At 36.8% G+C, this 22,051-nt stretch overlaps 1 protein-coding gene across 2 annotated transcripts in view; it reads right to left on the reverse strand.

The window, feature by feature from the left end:
* ANKRD28 (ankyrin repeat domain 28) overlaps positions 1 to 22,051 on the reverse strand; it is a 116,963-nt gene that overhangs the window by 30,344 nt on the left and 64,568 nt on the right. For both annotated transcript variants that reach the window (XM_041411403.1, XM_041411402.1), the window contains exons 4-8: positions 11,644 to 11,714; positions 8,565 to 8,765; positions 7,831 to 7,918; positions 4,572 to 4,714; positions 3,306 to 3,518 (exon numbers count right to left, since the gene is read on the reverse strand). In XM_041411403.1, the coding sequence (XP_041267337.1) occupies positions 3,306 to 3,518; positions 4,572 to 4,714; positions 7,831 to 7,918; positions 8,565 to 8,765; positions 11,644 to 11,714 (716 nt within the window). The remainder of the gene's footprint in view (positions 1 to 3,305; positions 3,519 to 4,571; positions 4,715 to 7,830; positions 7,919 to 8,564; positions 8,766 to 11,643; positions 11,715 to 22,051) is intronic.

The following is a 22,051-nucleotide window of genomic DNA, read 5'->3' on the forward strand; positions in this document are numbered from 1 at the left end:
CTAAGAACAATATTTGCTATTAGACAGAAATAATGCACAGCACAAGGTGTCTTATTGAGTGATTACTCACATATTAACTGTGCTCAGACTACTGAGCTTCACTGAGGGAGAGGAAATGTGGGTCTATCATGTCACAGCATTCCTCCAAATGAAATCTTCCCCTAGAAACAATTCTTATGTTCTAGTACTGCCAATGGAAGTAAAAAACTTTTTCTATTTAGGTCACTGAATTTCCAAGCAGCAATGAGGTCCATAAAACAATTAATACTGTCCCATTACATACTTATTTCAATGTGTTCTTCCATGCATGGAAATCCTGAATAGAGAGGAGGGAGTGCTGCAGTAATGAGCAATACTTGATAAGGTTCACTGTTTTACGGTGGACACTGACAAGGCTATGAAAACAAGTAGGAAATTATGTCCAGAGGTGACAAAAAGCATATAACATATTTCTACTGTTCTATTATCTTCTGCTATGCAATCCCTTCTTGAGATGAGGCCAGCACTCACAGATATGCACCAGAACTTCCTCTCTATTTGCCATCAAGAGTAGCAGTGTTTCCCTTCTGCTCTCCCCTCTCAATCATCCACAGCAGGAAGCACTGTAATAGTACCGTCCAGTCTGCACCTACATTACCATCCATATCCACTCTCTTACCTCTAAAATCACAGGAAAAGTTGCACATGGGAGGAAATGATTGAATCAGCCTACACAAGCAATATAATTATGATGAAAAATAGATCTTATAGCCATTTTAAGAACTACTTTGAATTCCAGCCTCAGTATTTGGAAACTGAACAGGCTTGGTTTCAATAAATATTTAGTAAGAACACACTAATTCCATCTCATTTTAAATCCACAATTCTTTGTTAGTTACATAACATATTCAATTTTTTTAGGGATTTTTCTTCTGATTAAATCAAAGATTTATCTTTACAGGCCTTTCCAGGGAAGCAGAAGTTGACTTAAAAATTATTTTCTTTTGCCTCAGTTCTTGCACTTTTCCACAGTGCAAGTGCTACGTTTTCATATACAAAGTAAGGCTGTTCACGCCTTCAGGTGCATATTTACAGGCCAAATTCAGTCATAATGGTATAAATCCACAGAAATACTACTAACAGAATTACAACAGAAACACCTTGATGAGGAAACTGGGATAAATGCTGTTTCCAAGCTATAATTGCTTAAGCCCTACTTGCTTAATTTTGTATTTAAGAATTTTGATATGTATGAAATCAACATATTTTAATTACAACCAACCCACAGCAAAAGCTAATGCTGTTTCTGAAATGGAGTCCTGTCCACTTCTTTCTTCTACATCAGAAATATGCACAAAATCATGAACCCTTGCAGCCCTGCATTTAGAAAAACAGTAATTCTTGGTTCGTTAATATTTGTCAGAGCATCACAGAAGAGTGTGGGTTCAAAGGGACCTTAAAAATCATCTGGTTCCAGCCCCGCTAGCATGGGCAGGGCTCCACTTGACTAAGTAGCTCAAAGCTCCATCTGACCTGGCATTGAACGCTTCCAGGGATGGGGCATCCACAACTTCTCTGGACAACCTGTTCCAAGGCCTCACCACCCTCACAGTAAAGAATTTCTTCCTAATATCTAATTTAACCTTACCCACAAAGACTGAAGCCATTTCCCCTTGTCCTGTAACTCCATGCCCTTGCACAAAGTCCCTCTCCAGCTCTCTTGTAGGCCCCCTTCAGGTACTAGAAGGTGCTGTAAGCTCTCTTTTGCTCTTCTTTGTATGAGTAACACACAATTATAATAAGTAGTATATTTAACATTGTGGGATTATTTTCATGGCAGACCACATTTTACTAAAAATGATGTTTCAAGAATGTAGGACAAAAGTCAGCCAGCCCTGCAACACTGAACACTCAGTCATATGCAGCCTGGGACATTAGGCAGAGTAGAAAGCTGGCAACAAAAATAAATGGACTGTGACCTGGATATTTTAGGACAAGTTGGCAGTAAACCCTGTAACACAGCTCCTTAGTTCTGCAGGGCACTTCAGTGATGAATTTTTCCACATCTGAGTTATGCACATTTTCATTAAATGAGCCGCACGTCTAAATATATGTAACAGTGAGCAGGAACATACACTTAGGATTTTACCACATCAAAGAGCTTATTTTTAAAATACTCTCAAATTTTCAGTTGGCTATGAGTTTTGTACTAACAATAGATATAAAACTGTATTTTGATATTAATTAGCTGAAAATCAGCTTGAATCACTGTAAAAATCCCTGCTTACGTGAAGTGAACCACAAACCCCAAGATTTTTAACAGAAATGTCAGCTACTCTAATATTCACCTCCTGCACAGATTGTGCTGAAATTCCAGCATAAACCTATTAATCAGGTTTCGTTTCCATTTTTTCCAAGAAATTAAATAACAGATAATTCCCTTCATACCACATGTGTGTGACAGTTCAGGCAACCAGACATTTTGCCATAAGGAACACTTGGACTCTTCATTCCATATGCCTATTTCCTGATTCCCTGAGCCTAAGACCTGCCAAGACACCAGATACTGCCACTAAATATTTCTGAACACAGTTAAGTTTTTATTACTAGAGTAAAAATCAACATAATACAAACCAGAAAGTCTTACTTACATCTCTCTACCTACAGCAAGGCTGGATTCTAAGGAATATTCTGCAGTCAAAGACTTGTGACCAAACAGAGATGTAAAATGTATGCTGACTCTGCTCACACAATTTCACTGGAGTAATTGAAACACCAGCTGTTTAAGACTTTCCATTGGCCTGATCTACTTACATTTGTACTTTTAATACACTCTTTCCAAATCTCCCTGACTGATTAGATTCTAAGATCTTACATTGTCATCTCTTCACCTGCTCCTGAAATTAGCCAGGTCTACACATTGCCCTGAAATGTCCCTGATTTTGTTAGTGCTACTTATTTATAAGAAAAACAAATACTTTTGCATTTTTTTCAAATTATTTGCTCTTACTTATATGGCTAGACTAGGGAAAACAAAGCATACAGAATTCTGACATTTAAATGTAATCAAGATTGGCTAGACATTATTGGCATTTTTCTTCATCCTTCTGGGCTACGTAACATATCCCATTGAGGTTTCCAGATTCAGATCAAGTTTCTTGAAGCAACATACTGGCTCATTTTTACTGTAGTACTTCTCAAACAAATACTCCATCTATCAGTGGGAACCTCTAAATGTTACCAAAACAAGTATTTTTGAAAAAACGACCTCTGATAAAGATGCACAGTGTTTTTAAGTGTGAAAGGATGGCTTTGGATACACCTACCTTTATATTTACATCTGCTCCATTGCAGACCAAGAGCTCTAAACACAATGCTCCATGTGTTGACGCAGCAGCAAAGTGCAAAGGTGTAAACCCCTTCTCATTCACTTGATTTACATTAGCACCACAGTCTATGAGTTCATTCACTACAACATCTTGCCCATTGTAACAAGCTACATGGAGAGGAGTATTTCCATAGGCATTTGGCTCATTCATCTAGAAGAGAAAAAAACCCCAAGATTAGTTAGTAGGCAATTCATGCAGCATTTAATTCTAGCAAAGGAAAAATCTCATGTTACGAGATTATGTTTTGGAACTCTTCAAAAGCAGAAATTAAAAGCAAGTTCTGGATACAGCTTGTTGATTGAGATCTGTGTCCTGGGGAAGAGTAAGATTGCTTTACAAGCGAGCCAACCTCCTCCAATTGTCTCCACACCAGTTTCCTGTAAGCAACTTTAAGAGAAGCCACACATGCCAAAAATATCAACTGTGGCAATTTGCACAGATACTACGCACAAAGCATAGCACACACCTTTATAAAACAGCATTGCAAGTTTTCATTAAAAACAGAGGTCAAAGAGCCTTTTTGTGTGTGCATGTGCCCATACAGAAACAGAATTTCTTGTTGTACACAACATGACACTGAATTTTGATCTACTTCTCAATATTGAGCTTGAGTTGCAATCTCCAGACTTGCAAGACTAAGACTGTGATTCACAATGTAGATTTCTTACACAGTTTCACAGTTTACTGTTAATACTCCTTCTACAGGCAGGTACTCTAGAACCTCTTCATTTACACTTCAATATTAATATGGCCTAATTTACTGCAGTATTGAAGTTTCTCATAATTTTTAGCATTATGTAAAATTTATGTCACGTAGGAAAGTGACATGTATATTCTACCAACTGAGGCAAAAGCATTTAATTTCCTGCACTTCAAAAATTATTGTGTGGCAAAGCTAAGATCAGAATTCCTATTTCCTGATTTCCAGTCCAATTAAATAAGAGCAAGAAATATCAAACAAACAAAAAGACCCACTAAATACATACTAGTTTTCAAATTATTGCGCAAAATCTGCAAGGCTTTGAAGGAGGTTTTCTTTTAATGAAGAAATGAGGGTTTATAAAAGAAAAAGTAGTACTTCCAGAGATCTTTCTTCACGTACTTTCACTATATCCTAACCTGTCCCTAAATAAACAGTGCTAGAGCACTAACAAGAGTATTTTAAACAAGAAAAAAATCCCACGTAATTTTGTTTTTCCTTACATCAACTCCAAGATCCAGAAGATATTTGACTACACTAATCATCCCACTAGATGCTGCAGCATGTAAGGGTGTGTATGATTTCTTGTCTTTGCATGTCACTTCAGCTGTATGGGTCACGAGTAATTTCACAACATCAATATGACCTAAAATAATAAAGACAAATAAAATGAAGCATCGTATTTTATTAACCACAGGTTTGCAAACTTAATAATTCTACAATTGTTATAACACGATCAAGCCATTATTCCTTTGGACCTAATGTAGAAAAGAAAGAATTGTTCTTGTTTTCTAATCCTCTCATGAACTATAAAAGCAACCTAAAATAATCATCTTCACACACTCCACCCAACAATCACAGCATTTACAATGCAAAAATAAATTTGTATACTCAAAACACAATCCTGTCTTCTGTTTAAAAATAAGGGTTTTTTTCAGACTTGAGAACTTGAGAGGCAAAGTAACTTTGTAATTATTAAGTATTTACCACAAATTTACATTAACAATTTATGAGACAATGTGACTGTCAATCTTCCACTGTCACCCCAATTCCAATCACACCCATTAAGATTTTTAAATCTTAGGCAGATACTTTGAAAAACTGATGCAAACATGAAAAGAAGAAAATGTACTACTTTTACGTAAAAATATACCCCCCAATCCAACTCCCTTTACTCACAAAGCATTTGAAATGTTAAGCCACATCATAAAGGATTTAGTAAAGCTGTTTTCAAGACTGACTCAGACGGTCTTTGAGGAACCACAGCCTTTTAAAAGCATCAACTGCTCTCCTAAGACAATGGAAGTAGAGTACGAGGAAGAGTAAGAGTAAGAGTTGGGATAATGAGGAAGGCATGACATGGGGGAAGTTCCAGGTGGAAAAGAGAAGAGATGGCAGGGAGCCCACCCTGAAGTGGTGGGCAGTAGCTCTCACTGCCATCTTTGGGCCAGGGACCCCAACACCAAGACACACCCCTGCTGCAAAGGGCAATGAGCTTTTCCCTTCCGTGCCCACATGCTCCTCCTCTTCTTGCAGGCACTTGTGACACTGCCTGCTAAGAAGCCATGAAAATAGGGTAGCCAATTATCTGTCATTCTTGTTCTATTGTTACTTTAACTGTCAAACAACTAATTACTGAAAGCACATGGATAGTCATGACAAACAAAGACTGCTGGATAAAGAAATACATGACTTTAACAGAGCACAATACACTTGGTGCTTTACTTTTATAACTGACCCATGCAGGACTCTATTTTACCTTCAAGTGACATCCTTTCCTTAGTTAAAGAAGTGCTGAGGGGCACACTGAATACTTATGTTCATACTTATCCAGTCAGTAGAAAGTATCAAATCCAGCTTTCAGTTTAAGTGCTTCACAAAGAGCATGGGTCTTTGCTTTGCAAGCAGTTAAGAGAATTTGCAAAAGTTTGAATAGGAAGTGCTTACCCAAAGGAATACAGACAAAGCTATTTTTATAAACACTCAGACACTGTGATACTTATTTTATGCTGAGTACCCAACAGCACACAAAACACCATTTCACCTAGCTATACCAACCAAAGCCATAAGACTTTACCAGTGCAATGTGAAGTGCTACAATAATATTTCACTTCTTAATTATCTCAGTATATTAGGAAAGAAAGGAAAGAGAAATGCAAACACAACACTCATCTTTTTACACAAATAAATGGGGAAAAGAATGAAAACAAGCGTAAAGGAGAAATAGAAATACAGAAGATATGGAAAGCAGCAAAAGGAATAGAGACAGTGAACAGAGCAGTGGCAGGAAAAACTTCAAAGGGAAGGTAAAAAAACAAACAAACAAAAAAAACCCAAAACCCTGACCTGCATTGAAAAGGCAAGCAGCGATCAGTGGAAGACTCCCAAAGAGAAGAGCAAGGTACTTGATGTGAGAAGTGCTGCAGAGACATCCCGGTGCACCAGTGAGGGCAACACCAGCACAAAGGACTCAAAGTCCATTTCAGTCACAGCTTTGCAGCTGGACAGCAATGGAGCCGGGTGAAAAGCAGGAAGGAAGCAAAACAATGGATCGCCCTAGAAAGTTATTTATAGTAGAGTGACGAAAAGCATAACTTCTTTATTTTATGGTCAGTTTTACATGGTGGAAAAGTTTTTAAGGTTTTCTCCAAACAATTGGAGCAATGTACAATGGCTCTAAATTGTGAGGGGGAATGTCATAATTATTTTTACTTTGATTGAAGACTCTCAAAAGCTTTTTCTTCTCTATTGTCTACAGGGAAATTTAGGCAGATCGACATCAATTAAATTACATTTTTCCTGCCCAAACACTCTTCATTAAGAGAGTTCCCTGTAAATAGCCTACAAAATAGCACTGATTAAAATTGGAATAAGTGTAGCTTATCTGCAAAACAGAAGACTTTTCACCCAGGCAAGCACAAGGCAAGAGGTGTCTCTGGCCTCCCACTGACACCTGTCAGTTCTCTGAAATTTCACGTACAAGTTTCATTCAACAAAATTTTGCAAATAACCACATTCAATAAGGTGGCTGGAAGACTGTCACAGACAGTGCTTTGCAGATACAACTACATTAAAAACACTAATATTGAAAGAACAGTAGATCAATAATGAAGACTTTTCTTTAACTTCTGGGGTTTTAAGTACTGGTATCAATAACAGAAGTGCAATCTCATCTAGCTTCAAATAATAAATTAAGAGCATTATTGCTGCGATGACTACTTCATAATTGAATGGCACATTCAATTCTTTTCAAGTCTGATAAAAGGCAAGGAAGAACATTACTCTGACAGCATTGCCAGGCTATTGATCAAGACCATGAGAACAATAATTATCCACTCCTGGAACAAGAATGGTGAGGCAAGAATTTGTAGTTTCAGAGATGAAATATTCTTTGAAAATACAATCCCCAAGGATGCTGCAATGATCCTCTGTTGCAGGTGACCCTCATATTAACTGCTTACCTTTTATTTAGCATTTCTGCAAAATTTTTCACCTGTGACTAGACTTGCTGACTGAAGAACATAGTTCCTCCTTTTATAAGAACAAAACTACTTACCTTACATTTCTTTTTTCAACAAATTGATTTTCCTCACCACAAAATACACATTTACAAGGCAATTTGAACTATACTATTAATGTTTTTTTTGGCAGACACAGATAACCTTACAATGCAAATATTTTTCCTAGAAATATGTCAAACCACTAAACATGAGATGATTTTTTTTATTACTACAGTATTAATCAACTGAAATATGTACATACCCATATATGCTGCCCAATGTATAGCTCGTCTGTCTTTCTTGTCAAATGCATTAATATTGGCCCCTCTAGACAACAGTAAGCTGACCATCTGAGATAAAGAGAAAGAACACAAACCTTCTATTCATAATGGAAAAAACTTTGCCTCAACAGAGAACACCATGTAAGAAAACAAAAATGTATGTGTTTTCAGAGGATTCAAATGTGTTGGGTTTTGAATATTCCATAAGATTGAAAAAACTGGCTGTCACAATGAAGTGACTGTAAGGAACACCAAACTTGATGTCAACAAAAACACTTCCAGTTAAATAGTGCAAAGCCATGAAATCTTTTAAATCTTCAGGTTATTACTAAGGGACTAATGAGTCAGAGCTTATTACATATATTTCCTCCATATTTCAGTGACAACATACTCCCTATGTTCACCTTTTACTGAACAGAAAAATATCCTGGCTTTTCCATTTTAAATTTACCTGTTACTAATTTAACTCCACTTAACAAAATTGCTTCTGTCACAAGAAAAGTAAACACTGTAATAAACTTTCAATTAAATGACCTAAGATTTATTTTCCTCAACTTTCCTGCACATAGATGCATACAGAAAACAATTTCAAATGTAAAATAGGGGTTGAGGATTTTTAAGGGAATGGGGGAGAAATGGTTTTAAACTCTATAATGAAATATCAGAAATGCGAGGGACAGAATGACGAGTGGAAGACAAGAAAATGAACTTTTACCTCAACATGTCCACTGAAGGCTGCATGATGCAGTGCGGTTCTGCCTGCTCGATCAGACACATTTACATTGCTTAGGAGAGGCACCAAAGCTTCAGCACACTTCACAGCTTTATTTGCAGCTGCTATGTGTAGGGGTGTCTGCCAGTTTTTATCACGAGCATTGACATCTGCTGAATGCTTCAACAACACCTGAACAGCATCCTGAAAGCATTTACAAAAAAAATCAAGCCATTTAGTAAAGACAGGAAATGACAGCTTTGGATTTAAGGACAGTACAGTGGAAAACAACTCTTTACAATTTGTTCATTTGCAAACATAATCTTTGGGACACTGGGATTTGTACTTTATCATAAATCCAAACTTGGGGGTGCTCTTAAGGATGTGAATAATACAACCAAATCAACCACTTCCTGGTCTTTTATTCCTTAAGCCACATGGAAAACTGTTTTTCATCACAACTGATTTCCACAGTTTAATAAACCATCCTAGGATTTCTTCCATTAGTGGAAGTCTTAGCCAAGGATTAGTGAAGTACTATGAACTTATAATGAATTTTCATCAATCTGCCAAGTAAAATTATTCAACTGTCCAAGTCTACAAATGGCAAACCTGAGATTATTAAATGTACATTTAGAGAACCAAAAATGGAACAGTGCACAGTCACAAAAAGTTTCAACATACACTGTTGCAAAACTCCTGAAAACTGTTTTAAAATATTGCACTGAATTCCATCTCTCAAAATGATTATTCATTTCCTTTTGTTAGAAGTACAAGCTGTGAAAATTTGACAAGTAAGACTGTAATTCTTACAGCAAGATAAACAAATCCCATTAAAATACATGCACACAATTGGAATGCATAAAAAAATAAACGTGCTGGCAGTATCAACATGATGATGAATACTGCATTTTGCATCAGCTGTGTGACCTTCCCACGATTCACTAATTGCTTTTGGTGGCTGCCAATTCAGTCACTGAGCACACAAATAATTGATTACCACTTTGAACTTAAACATGTTACCGCAAGTTGTTACTAGAGATTCTGAATTACACTGTGGTATGATAGCAAGGTCTATGGGCAGATTGCTAAGTCACTATTGATCCTATTTATATTAGAATAAATAACATTTAAAATGTTGAAATTTCTTGTACTGTTAATAAAAAAGAAGATAGGAACAAACACAAAAGTGAAAGTACTGCATCACAGGTTTGTACTTTAATGAGAAAACTGAATAGGTCTTCTCTGAAATGGAAGTAGATTTAGTACTTTAAAAAACTAATTATATTTTAAGTCTTGTCTTGTTTAACCCAAATATCAGAACATATCAGAACCATATCAGAACAAGGAAATGTGAGAACAGCTATTACCCCTTCTGCAGAAGGAAGCACCACAATATTAGTATAAAAATAATGAATCAAATTTCTATGTGCATTTGCATTAATGAATTTAATGACTGAATCTACTTGGGGTTTCTTTATTCTTTTAATTTGCAACATACAGCAGGCACACACAAATAAAAATGTGACTGTCTTGACATGAAGCTGCCTGAACTTGAGCAGCTGACAGCTAAATCCATAACTGCAGCTATCTTTTAAGTTTCAATGTCCTTGTTTAATTGCAGCTGTCCACACTTCAAGAGCCCAGATGTTCTACTGAAATCATTATCCATTTTTTTTCATTACAGCTTTTCATCCAGTGCCCCAAACCCATATAGGTCTGTCAGCTAGAAAACAGTGCCTACATGTATCAACCCTGTACATGGGCTTCCATGACTCACTGTGTTTATAAATAGAGAATTCTGACAAGCGTCTATCAAGCTCTGACTGGTTTACTTGTCTTGTTTGCCTCTGAATAATGTTTTGTTTAAAATCTTCCATATTTAAAAAAAAAAAAAACCAAAACCAAAACTATAACCAGGATTACATTTTTTGAAGTTATCATTTAATCCCAGTTTGTTTGCAGCACTCCTCTGCCTCTGCAAGCATTACTGATGTGGTGAGCTTTTATTGCTCCTCAGCTCTGAAGAATGCAGCATTTGGTGCTTTGGTCAGCTCCCAAAGGAACAGCCTAAAAATATCTCAAGAACAAATAGCATTTGGGAATAAGAAGCCCTTGAAGATTGATTTTCAAACACTGTTTTTTTGAATAACATGATCTCTAAATAACTTTGCTATTAATGCTAGTGACAAAATACTGCGGTTTATCCAGGGAATTCAAAAGCAAAAACTGAAACAAGGCTTGTTTAGACAGCTCATGGATGAAACACTTGAAGTTCAATGCTTGTCAGAAATAAAATATTCAATTCTATCTTCCCAAACAAAAATTTACTAATAAAAAACCTTTATTTGAAACGTACTGAAATAAGCATCAATTTGATCCAGGATCTCAAAGGAGATAGTTTTGCATAAACTCTTCCACATAACAAGATCAGCATTTCTCTGTTTGTTTTGATCTTCTACAGATATTTAAATTTTTTATTAGGACAATCACCACAGGGAAACAATAGCCAAGTAATTTCTCACATTATGATATTCTCACAAATGTACAACTGGTAGACTTCAAGAAACAGTCTACATTCCACTTAAGAATTTTAAAGTGATATTCAATACTATTAATTAATCACTTTTTAAATAAAAGACACTAGCAGGCCTTTAACAGAATCATTTATTTCTTCAAGGCCTCAACACACAAGCATGTAAAAAAATATGAAGTAATGCAAAGACCATGCTGCAAAAGTTGTTCTAAATCTTAATTCATCTGTACTTCCCTCATGCTGAACCATTCTGGTTACCTTAGCAGAAGTAAATGAGACTTGAGAACACCACATGCAGAGTCTGCTGCTAGGGAAGGCACAGAGAGCACAGCTGAGAACTCAAAGTTTATAATTTTCCTCCTTTCTTACTGCTTAAGCAATAGATATACATATACACACTTCCTCAAAAGGCCAAAAACACCATTGCAAAAATGTTCTGCAATTCCAAACATTTGGAGTAGTTTCACTTTTTAAAAAACAAACAATGGACAGAAGGTAATTTGAGAAGTCTTATTTAACACAAGGTAGTCAAAAAGAGCAACATACCTCACTACAAGATGCTACAGCTCTGTGTAAAGGAGTCAACCATTTGCTGTCTTTGGCATTAACTCTAGCTCCTGTAACAAAAAATAAAAACAACAGACATTTAAAAGGTATTTACAGAATGACTAAAATATTTTCAAGAAGACATTTTCAGAAATAGAACTATTTACTTACTCTAGTAAAATTAGTTTACTTGTTCTAGGCATTTCTTTTCATTTTTCATGCAAAAAATGAAAAATAATCTTTTCTCCAGCTGAAATCAACCCTTTGAGGAAATTCTTTTAACACTACCAATAATACTCTTCCACATGAAAATATACTCATATTTTTATGCTAGGTCATTCTCTATAATCTTGTGCCCTTCCAAAGCCACATAAAAGGCTGCTGTGTAAGAAAGATGAAAATCCTTCAGACAGCAACAAAAGTCTCATGGCTTCCCACTATAGTTGAAATTCTCTATGAAAATACAAAAAGAGGCTGCACTTACTCCCCAGGCCTACAGTTTCCTTGTCCATGTCTGATGGACAGGTATACAGAATGAGGATGATTCTTCTACTGGGACTTCTTTGGGAACAAAGGTCACCTAGCCCACCCTGGTACCTCCTGGTCCTCCCTTCATGAGAGAGACTAACAGCCACACCTCTCTACTTCTGAAAGCACTCCTAAGGAACAGCCTTCCCTGTCCCCAGGAAATAAAGCTGCACACACATCTCTAAGGGACACAAGCCTGGGTTTGGATTTTAATTTTTTTTCTTAATAATAAAAGGAAAGAAGGGTTTGGGAACTTCTATCCCCTGAAGGAAGCAGCTGAACTACATCTGAACTTCCAATGAACTCCAACAAACAAGAAAACCTAATGATTAAGGTTAATAATTTAATTGCTTAATGATACACACACATCTAGAACCTTGTAGGATATTTATACCCTGACTGGAAACTTACCTATCTTTATTTTGAAACTTCTGATATTTTACAGGGATAACTTAAACAAAATCTTACATTTTTAAGAAAAAGAGTTCAGAAATACTGTTGGAAAGAATCACACAGTAACATTAATGCTACGTGACCAGAGCTGATTAAGATCTCAAGCTAAACGTAATAGTGGTATGTCAGAACCAACTGTTGTTTTTTCTAGGCAAAGAACAGAAAAGAATGGAAGGGCGGTAAGACACAAGATGCCAAAAAGGTTGCTGGTCAAATCAGGATATTCAACTGAGAGACAGGGTATTCTGATCCAAGATCTGCACAAGCAAAGAAGTCTCTCCCAGGCCACTTGATCAAGAAACCCAGCAGTGTTTCTGTACAAAATGTACAGAATCATAGTTGTATATGCTAAGCAACCCAAATATCTGAGGAGAATTCTCTTGAGTTTCTAATCAATCCATCCCTTTCAGTCATAAGAACAGAATACAGAAGCTGATGCAGGATGCAAACTTCCAGTTTGATCCCAGGTCTTCCATCCACTGGACAGAGACTGAGACGTCACAGCTGGCTACAGTTTCAGGGATTTCCATCTTTCCTCATCTAAATTTCAGCATAGGATGTTGTCCTATTTTCCTAACTGCAAAAGTTTTTGAAAAATAAGACTAGTAAATAGGGAAGAAAGTCCAAGCCCTTTTGAAGAAAACCACCAGAGTCTAAGAAAAGTTTAGGAGACACAACGAGTAGCCGTTTTTGTCACACATCCTAAGGATCCAGTGGTGCACTGCAACACATCATGTGCCATAGCAGACTGTACTGCATCAAGTCTTGCATAGAACTGAAGTGAAGAAAGAATCTGAGTATTCTAAAAGTCACTAGAAATGCCTGAGGATTTTTGGCAATCCTTCCCAGAAGACAACAAGTGATGAATGACATCACAAATATAATGAGGTAATGATTGGAAAGTGAGAACATAATCAATATATGCCAAAAGTATCTGTAATTCTTGATTATATTCTATGTAATTGATGGCCACATTTTGTTTTTAGCAGATAAGAAAAAAAACTAGAGCCAAAATTGTACTCCAAGTTCAACCTGACTTCGCATGCAGCCAATGACCAAAAAGCAAAGACTTTCATAAACGGATTTCTATCTCTAACTTTAGGATACAAATGTCTTTAAAGCATTTGAAAGAACCTGAGTGAGTTACTAAGTCATTAATTACTATCCTGATTTTCCTGAGGAAAATGCATTTGCAAAACTTGGCGTCAGCTCAGATTCTTCCAGGTATTGCAGCCCAAGAGAGGAGAAGGCAAGTGCCCATCAGAAGAGAAGAAATGCACGTTTCCACTCCAAAAAGCAGCAGTTACCTAAGCTCTAGCTCTCAGTGAAAATGTGCTTAGAGTCCAAGCAGTGTGGATGTATTCAGATTTTACTGACATTTCGGGTACATCTAACACACAGTCTAAAAACTACACCAGAAGAGAGAAGAAATAAATACAAAAAGATACTGTACAAAAGGTTTTCGCAATGATAAGTTAATCACACTTACTAAGACTAAAGGAAAAGAATATGTGAAAGTAAGAAAGAAAATCATTAAGAAAACATTAGCCAGAGAAATGTCTAAGGAAATTTGATGTGATATCTAAAAGTAACATGGTTCTCTTAATAGAACAAAAATCAACATAGCAAATGCCTTCCCCCCATTCCATAAGTGGTCTTCCACCCAAAGAAAGAAGGATGCCTAGGTCTAGCACATTGAAACAGTGTAAAATACAGACACTAAAATAAGTTAAATTTTCAAATACACAAAAATTTGTAGATTCTCTGACACAGGAAAGGCTAAAGTTGACTTTTGATAACAAACCTGAATCTCTGATGGAATTACTTAAGAAAGAACCACAAGCTTGTTTTTTCCTTCCACAACTAAAACTCTTAAAGAAGTTGCAAAATTGTTATATTGAAAGAAAGTTTTTAAGCAATAATCAGAATAAATGCACTACCAAAAACCACATATGCATTATTAATTTTGGGACTGAGAGATCTGCAGCTTTAGATACATTAAACAAATTTTAACATTTTAAGATTAATAGAGAGATACTTTGCCCTTAATCATCTCCAAGAAGCCATGCTGTCGAGAATAATTTAGATTGCATAAAGGAGCTTTTCCAAACAGCCTTGTATCTATGCGAGGACATAATCCTCCTGTAGGCTGTGCTTTACTGCCTAGCACATGCTTTGGGTAAAATGTCACTGTTCCTCCCTGACCCTTCAAGGGCTCTCTCAAACCTGTCACAGCCCTACCATGCAATAGTGAGGGAATTTACAGCCTTGATCATCTGAGGTAAAGCTCTACCCCAAACCACTGAAAATAATTCTCACAAAAATGTACACTGAATGTTATACCTCATCTGAATAACTTTTGCTTTAAGATATTGCTTCACATTTGGCCTACAGAGAGTCTGAACACTTGTATGTGCATAACCTAATGCACAGCACTGCCAATGCAATATTATCCCAGTGAAGCTCAACCTGCTGACATGTTAACCAGGGCATTTCTCACATTTCAAATGCCAGCTGTGAGCAGTTTGCTCTTTCAAAGCACAGTACAGTGTATCTTAATTCCCTGTGTGGAAAACCAAAACCAAAACCAAACCAAACCAAAAAACAACCCTAAGAAACTGCTGTTCTCCCCACTCCCTTCCAGACTTCAAGGGCCTGATCTTAATATGCTTATTAAAACTTCCCATTTGTTTACTATAAAATTTCTTACATTTCAATTTTTTTTTAATGCCACAGATTTTTCACGAAAAGGATAAGGGTGCTTGTCAGAGCAATCCCAATGCTGGAACACAAATATTCAACTTGAACTTAAGAACCAACATGTGAACGACCCTCTCCTAAAACAGCAACTACCAAAAGAAGTGAATTATTACTCCATGTTGGTGCACAAAACATTAAAGAAGATCACCCATTTCATCACTAATTTTGCTAGTACAGCCCAGTAAGTTTACACATCTAGGCAAATATTAAAGCAGGACTTTTGCTCTGCAAAATGTGGGGTGGGAATAAGAGAGAAGTATTACATAATTTTCTTCCCTAGTCCTTGAATGTTACAGCTCATCTTGCCAAATTGTATTCACAAGACTGACAATTAGGAAGACACATTTTACTTAATAAATAAAGTACAGAGGCTACTGAAAAGCTCTGTGATGCTTACTTCTAGCAAATTTATGTTTCAAGAGACAAATTTTTTAATTGAATATGTGCAGTGATTTACAGAATGATCCTGGAGGGTTTAATTCTACCAGCCCACGTGTGGCAATTGCACATTAAAATGCGCTATTAGCCACCAATTCCTGGCCATATGTTTCTGCATACTTCTTGGTATCCATATCTTTACATTCCAGTAAGATCTAGCATCTCAACCATCTCTTACAAAGACAGACAAGGAACGACTGGGCAGGAAATGCTGCAAGGAACCACGCATCTCTTCCTTCACCCATAAACTGCCACACTACTCTTACACTGCCCTGTCTCACACCACCTCTCTGTTCCTCTCACAAAAACTCTTGCTGTGACACTCCTCCACAGCTCCTCTGCACCAGAACTCTTCCTATTTGGAAATGTCCTCAGAAGACTAATGAATGCAGTGGCTGAATTACTTATGCGTCACTAGTTGGAAATAGATGAAAAAATACAACAGAACTGACAAGACATTTTCATCTTTGTTCACAGTACTGACTTAAGTACTCAATTGCCTTCCACTGTTCTGTTTGCAGTCTGTATTTTTAGACTCTCAGGGATGGTATTTTCCTTTGTTATTGTACAAGATGTGCTAGTGACTGAGCAATATCATAACATAAGCAAAGAAAGCAAAAGTGTTTTCATTCAGTTATGCAATACAGACACCCAATGTTTGGTATTTGAAGCCCTGAAATGTCTGTTTAGGAGTAAAGGATGTACATAAGATCTTTATAGAGGGCATTTAAGAAAGTAACAAACCTTGTCTTAAAAACTAGTATCCTGAAATAATTTTAGGTATTATCTTTTGAGAAATTAGAAAGATCTCAGATATAAATCACTGTCAGTAACCACTAATTCCACTGTAATTAGATTCTACTTAATTATTTTCCTAATAGCTAGTAATAGGTTCAGAAGTTCTTCCTTTTGAATGATCCACTTTTTTATCTAGAGACAATGACCTTGGAAGGACTTAAACTGGCAAGCAGAAATTCTCAGACCATACTGAGGAATAAACAGATAGAGATGAAAACTTTTCCTTACATAGAAAAATATGCAAACAGTCAGGAGGAGATACAGAAGTTTTTAAAGTATAAGATTTGAGATATGAATTAGAATAATTAATAATAGAAATGGAGTGTAATTTCCTATTGAAAACTGGGATACTCGGAAAATCATTGCTGTAAAAATAATGACTAAGACCTTATGGAGAGAAAGCTTCTTGCCATATAAAAGCTAAATGCATAGCAGAAGATCTATAGAATAGTGAAAAAGTCCAAGAGGAACAGGTCTGGAATCTTTTGTCCAGACAGAGTAAGACTTCAAGAACAGTTTTAATTTTTGTTCCTTAAGAAACCAACAAACAGAACAATTCCCAAACCCCAAAACAACCCCACAAAACAAATACACATGGAGACAGGCTGGCCAGAAAAGGGAGGAAAACAACAATCAAGTTGAAGCCATCCTTCGAGGACTTTACTGATTTGTCAATATAAGCCAATTTCCTTTCAGCATTTCAGTTTCTGCTGCATCTCAGCCACCACTCCCTTGAGCTTCAGTGAGCAACACAAGCTTCACTGACTCAAGCCACTGAACAGTTCTATCTTTTCCTGAGTCAGCTTAACTTTTTCTATCAAAGAACATCAGAGCTACTTTCCTCACAGCAAATGACTTTTACTGCTGCCAGGGGGAAGTTAGGCCAGCCTGGAAAAGAAAAACATCAGCCAACAACACTGTCAAAAGAAGAGGAAGCAGCTGAAAGATACTGTCAGTGTCAAAGGGGCCCCTGTGAAACACCCTCAGCCTGTGGGTACATCTGCAATCCCAACAAAGGGAGCTTCATTCTGCTGGGGCTGAAGCAGCAAGAGCCTTTCAGCAGCTGAGCTATGTGACTGTCATGGCATGGCTTTCTAATACTCACAGAGATTCATAATTAGATGAAAGAAACAGAGGTAGAGTGGTGTAACACTGAAGGGTCTTTACTGTCTTCCAAAATCTGTTATGACTACAGTGGCAGTTTTCCAGCATCAGCACGGTTCTTACATTTTCCACCTGACCCAGAGGAAACAAAAACTCGTGGGCTGCCAAACTTTAATGAGATTGAGTTTGACCACACTCACGTAACACTGAGCTTCATGCAGAGAAAATGTTGGGTTAAGCAAACAGCAATGTGTTGTGTTAGTATTTTAGTATCAATGCAATATAGTAACTAAATCTATTCAGAGGAAAACAACAGACAATTCAAATGTTGATTTTTGTGAATTACATTGATTTCAGTGAAAGCAATAATCATCTCCACAGTATATTTAGAAAATAAATGGAAAAAGTTAGTAATCAAAAGAATACATTCAGTGATCACACTAATCTGTTCTGCTTTTCACATGCCACTTCCTGGCACAGTAGACTCTGATGATTAAAAATCATAGGACAGCTGGAAAGAACGATTTTTTCCTAAGCAAGAAGCCTCTCCAGAACCGTTCACATGCCAGACTTCAAGAAAGGTTTGACTTTTTTAATCAGGACTTCTTGGAAAGAACAAAAAGCTGGACATCTAGTTAATTAAGACTTAACTATTAAACTTTTCTACTTTCCAATAGTTTGCTATCATTTACACTCATAAAGTCAGTGCAGTTATGCAAAGTAGACAGATGTATTTGTGCACCAGGATGCAGAGCTGTACAAAGGTCATAAAAATACAACTGTGATGAGTGCTACTACTCTTCCCAGAGTAATACAAAAATGAAAATACTTCTAATATTATGATTCTCAAGTGAGCAAAATATAAACTTCTGTTCTATCCTTCTGGATGCTATAAATAATCTTCATGCCACCTCTTGGTCACCTCCCTACACAACAAATGTAGGAATGCTAATTGTTTATCAAGCTACAATCCAAAAGTGAAAGTTTATTTGAAAATTTAAACTTCCACAAACCACAGTGGTATGAAAAAACTGTTGGTAAGACATTCACATCCTCAGGGGACAAGTTTATTAGTGTTCAGCATCTCAAAATAAAAAAAAAAACAAAAGGCAATTTAACGTCCAGGCCCAAAATGGAGTCAGTAAAGCAATTTTTTTTATGTTTGGAGCCTGTATGCAGACTATCACCTTCAGACTCCCTGTCCAGGTGAAAGACAATAGGAAAGGTCACAGAGCAACCTTAAGATTTAGTAGAAAAATATCTCAAGAATTCAACAACTAAGTAAGAATGCTTTTGATACTGAAAATTTACTCCAAAAAAGGTCTGCAAAAAGGCTGGATCAGTTATATTTTCAGGATGTGCAATATGGGTTACTTAGGTCTGTAGCAAACTAATATGAACACACTGTGACTGCAAAATGTGATCTACAATACATATTTGAAAGCAATGTGGATCCCCTGGAGCAGGATGAAAAAGACATTCCAATCAAATTAAAAAACCTATGTGTAAGTAGTCTATAATAACACTTTAAGAATAGAGAATAATAAGAAAGAATCAAGTATGAGCCACCGCATAGTGGGAAGATTAATACTGACTTCAGTCATTTTGAGGTCTAGTTTGAAGAAAGAATAAAAACATCAAAGCAAACAGTCTTTGTAGAATAGTTTGCACAGCAGGAAAACTGTAAAGTGGTTCCTAGTAACATTCTAGCAAAGCTATGTTAGAGGACATTACAAGTTGCAAAGACAAGGTTTCACAAGGTGGGAAATGTTAGGATGAAAGTAGTCTACACTTCATTTAATCCCTTGTGCAGCTATGTTACAATAGGTCAGTTAAAGTCACATAACCCAATTTTTGCATGTGAATTTACTGCACAGAGGAGATGGTTGCACAGAAATACTATTTATTAAAAAAAAACCACTCTCCTCAATTTTAAAAAAAGGTCTTGCAACACAACAAACAGTTTTCAAGCCTTGCTGCACTAACAGATGTTCTTTATTTGCTCCCTAATGCTCATCTATTATGACAAAATGTAACATCATACATCTGTCTCAAAGGAGAGGTTTGATTTCCAGCTGAAACACAACAGATGAATTTTCCTTATCTTTATGAAATGGAGAGGATAAATACACTTAACCTCTGTTCCTCACCTTTCAATTAAGAGAGCTAAAAGACAAATCATAGCTTGTGCATTTTGAGACACTTAGACCTGATTTCTCTGTGAAGCAGCTGGCTCAGCACTTCCGATACAGCTGAGTGCTCATACTTCACCAACCACAAAGATTTCAAATCCAGCATTCAGAAATGGGGAAGACTAAATTGGTGAATACTTTTTAAATATTCAGGAGGCTTGCCTAAAACTACTGCTTGCAGGCAGGTAATATACAGATTTGTGCCCAAGTACAGCACAGCCTTGCAAACTGAAGAGCCTGAGCACTCAGACATCACTTCCACCCTGCAATGGATGCCTCTCTTCACTCACAAATCTGCCAACAACTCACACCTACCTGTGCACCCCTGACTGCACCACCCTGGCTCACTCCCAGTGCAGCCTCTCCCTGGGACTTTCAGGAGGCTGTGCCCCTCCAGCAAGGCACAGCTTGGTACTGCAGTCCACAGCACAGCACATGAGCACAGCAAGGTTGGACTGACATCGCCACAGCTTTCAGAGCTTTTGATTTGCAACTATCTAATGCATTGTTTTGTTGTAAGCAAATCTCGATTTTCATTAAATAAATGTTACCTGGGACATACCAATGCCTCACATCCTCCCTGAACCATCTGCAGACACTGCAGCACCTACAACCTCTCCTTCATGCAACTGCTCAGCTTTGCACTACTTGTACAGTTCTAATTCTTACCTCCCTTCTTTGTTCTCCATTGATCCTTATGCTTAACCCCAGGCTACGTGCCCAAATAGCAGGACTAATATTTCTTCTCCCACCACTCCCCCCCAGCCAGGATCTTGTTTCATTCCATCTGAACTGCAATTCCCCACCTTCCATAAACCCTTCACCCAAGAAAGGGGTATTTTGTTCTATCACCAATCGGGTAGACGGATTGTGTTCAGCTAAACCTGACAGAAGATTCCCTCTCAGAAGTAGCTGACTACAACTTTGCGAAGTATGTAACATTTTTAGTTGATTAAGGGAGTCACTATACATTTTCAAGAGCCACCAGAACTTGCCTTTCTCCTTGATAGGGAAAAACAGCACCTTTTTAGATTTTCAAACATTGCACCTTTTCAAAAGTGAACTCTTCTGGACAAAATGTCACTATAGAGTATGTCCAAACAATAGATATATTAATTAATATCACATCATGTATATTTATAATATACATAATATAGCATAAATATATACTTGTACTCCTGTACTTACTTGTACTCTCTCTCTATACTTATACAGAGAGAGTACAAGTAACATATATAACAAAAATATTACATCATACTAAAATTATAACAAATTAAATTATGCCTAGCAAATTCAGTTGAAGGTCTGGAAGCAACTCCTGTAACCCTAAATGTGGTATTTCCTTCAAGCAGAATTTGTAAGAAGGGGTTGATGGGGGGTGGTGGCAGTAGAAATAGCCAGCTTTGCACAGGTAAGGCCTGCAATTAAGCAGACTGAAGATTAAAGTAGTTCTGTGGGACTGCTACAAGTTTTCATCTTTCTGTGTAAGCTTGAAGCTCTGTATTATGAATTCAGCCTCAAGCTACTTGATGGGTAGGTCTCTCCAAGATCAAAGACAGTCAATTCAGTCCTTCTGTCATGATGTTCTTCAGGTTTTTGGTTTAGTTTCTTGGTTTTCTACCCTTAAAAAAACCAACCAAATATACAATCCAAAGCATACTGTTTTACAGAACTTGGAATTTTTATTAATACAAATAAATAGGAAAAAAAAAAAACTTGAACACTTTCAGCTGGTTCTAATTATATTCTGTGCATTCAAGCCAACAGGCAAAGATACTTAAAATAATACTACCAACACTGGATGGCATCTTTATTTTCAACTGTAATTGCTTTTCTGAAGGGCATTTCAGAATTAAAGCAATGCTGCTAGCACCTACCTGTACCATATACACTATTATTTCTTTAAATTAGTGTTGAACTATTGAAAGCTGATCAAGCTACAAATAAAAATAGCTATAACTGAGAAAGCTTTCTACAAAGAAGTATTTTAGAGCAGAACTACAGAAATACACAGTATTGTAACACTAGTAAATCTGGAAACCAAAATTTCAGTACAAGCATCTTTAATTTCTAGTACATTAAATATCTCAATGAAAGCTACACACACTAAGATGTACATAAATACTTCCTTGGGT

The sequence above is a fragment of the Onychostruthus taczanowskii genome, unplaced genomic scaffold (genome assembly GCF_017590055.1).
Source record: "Onychostruthus taczanowskii isolate IOZ18803 unplaced genomic scaffold, ASM1759005v1 scaffold36, whole genome shotgun sequence".
NCBI lineage: Eukaryota > Metazoa > Chordata > Aves > Passeriformes > Passeridae > Onychostruthus > Onychostruthus taczanowskii.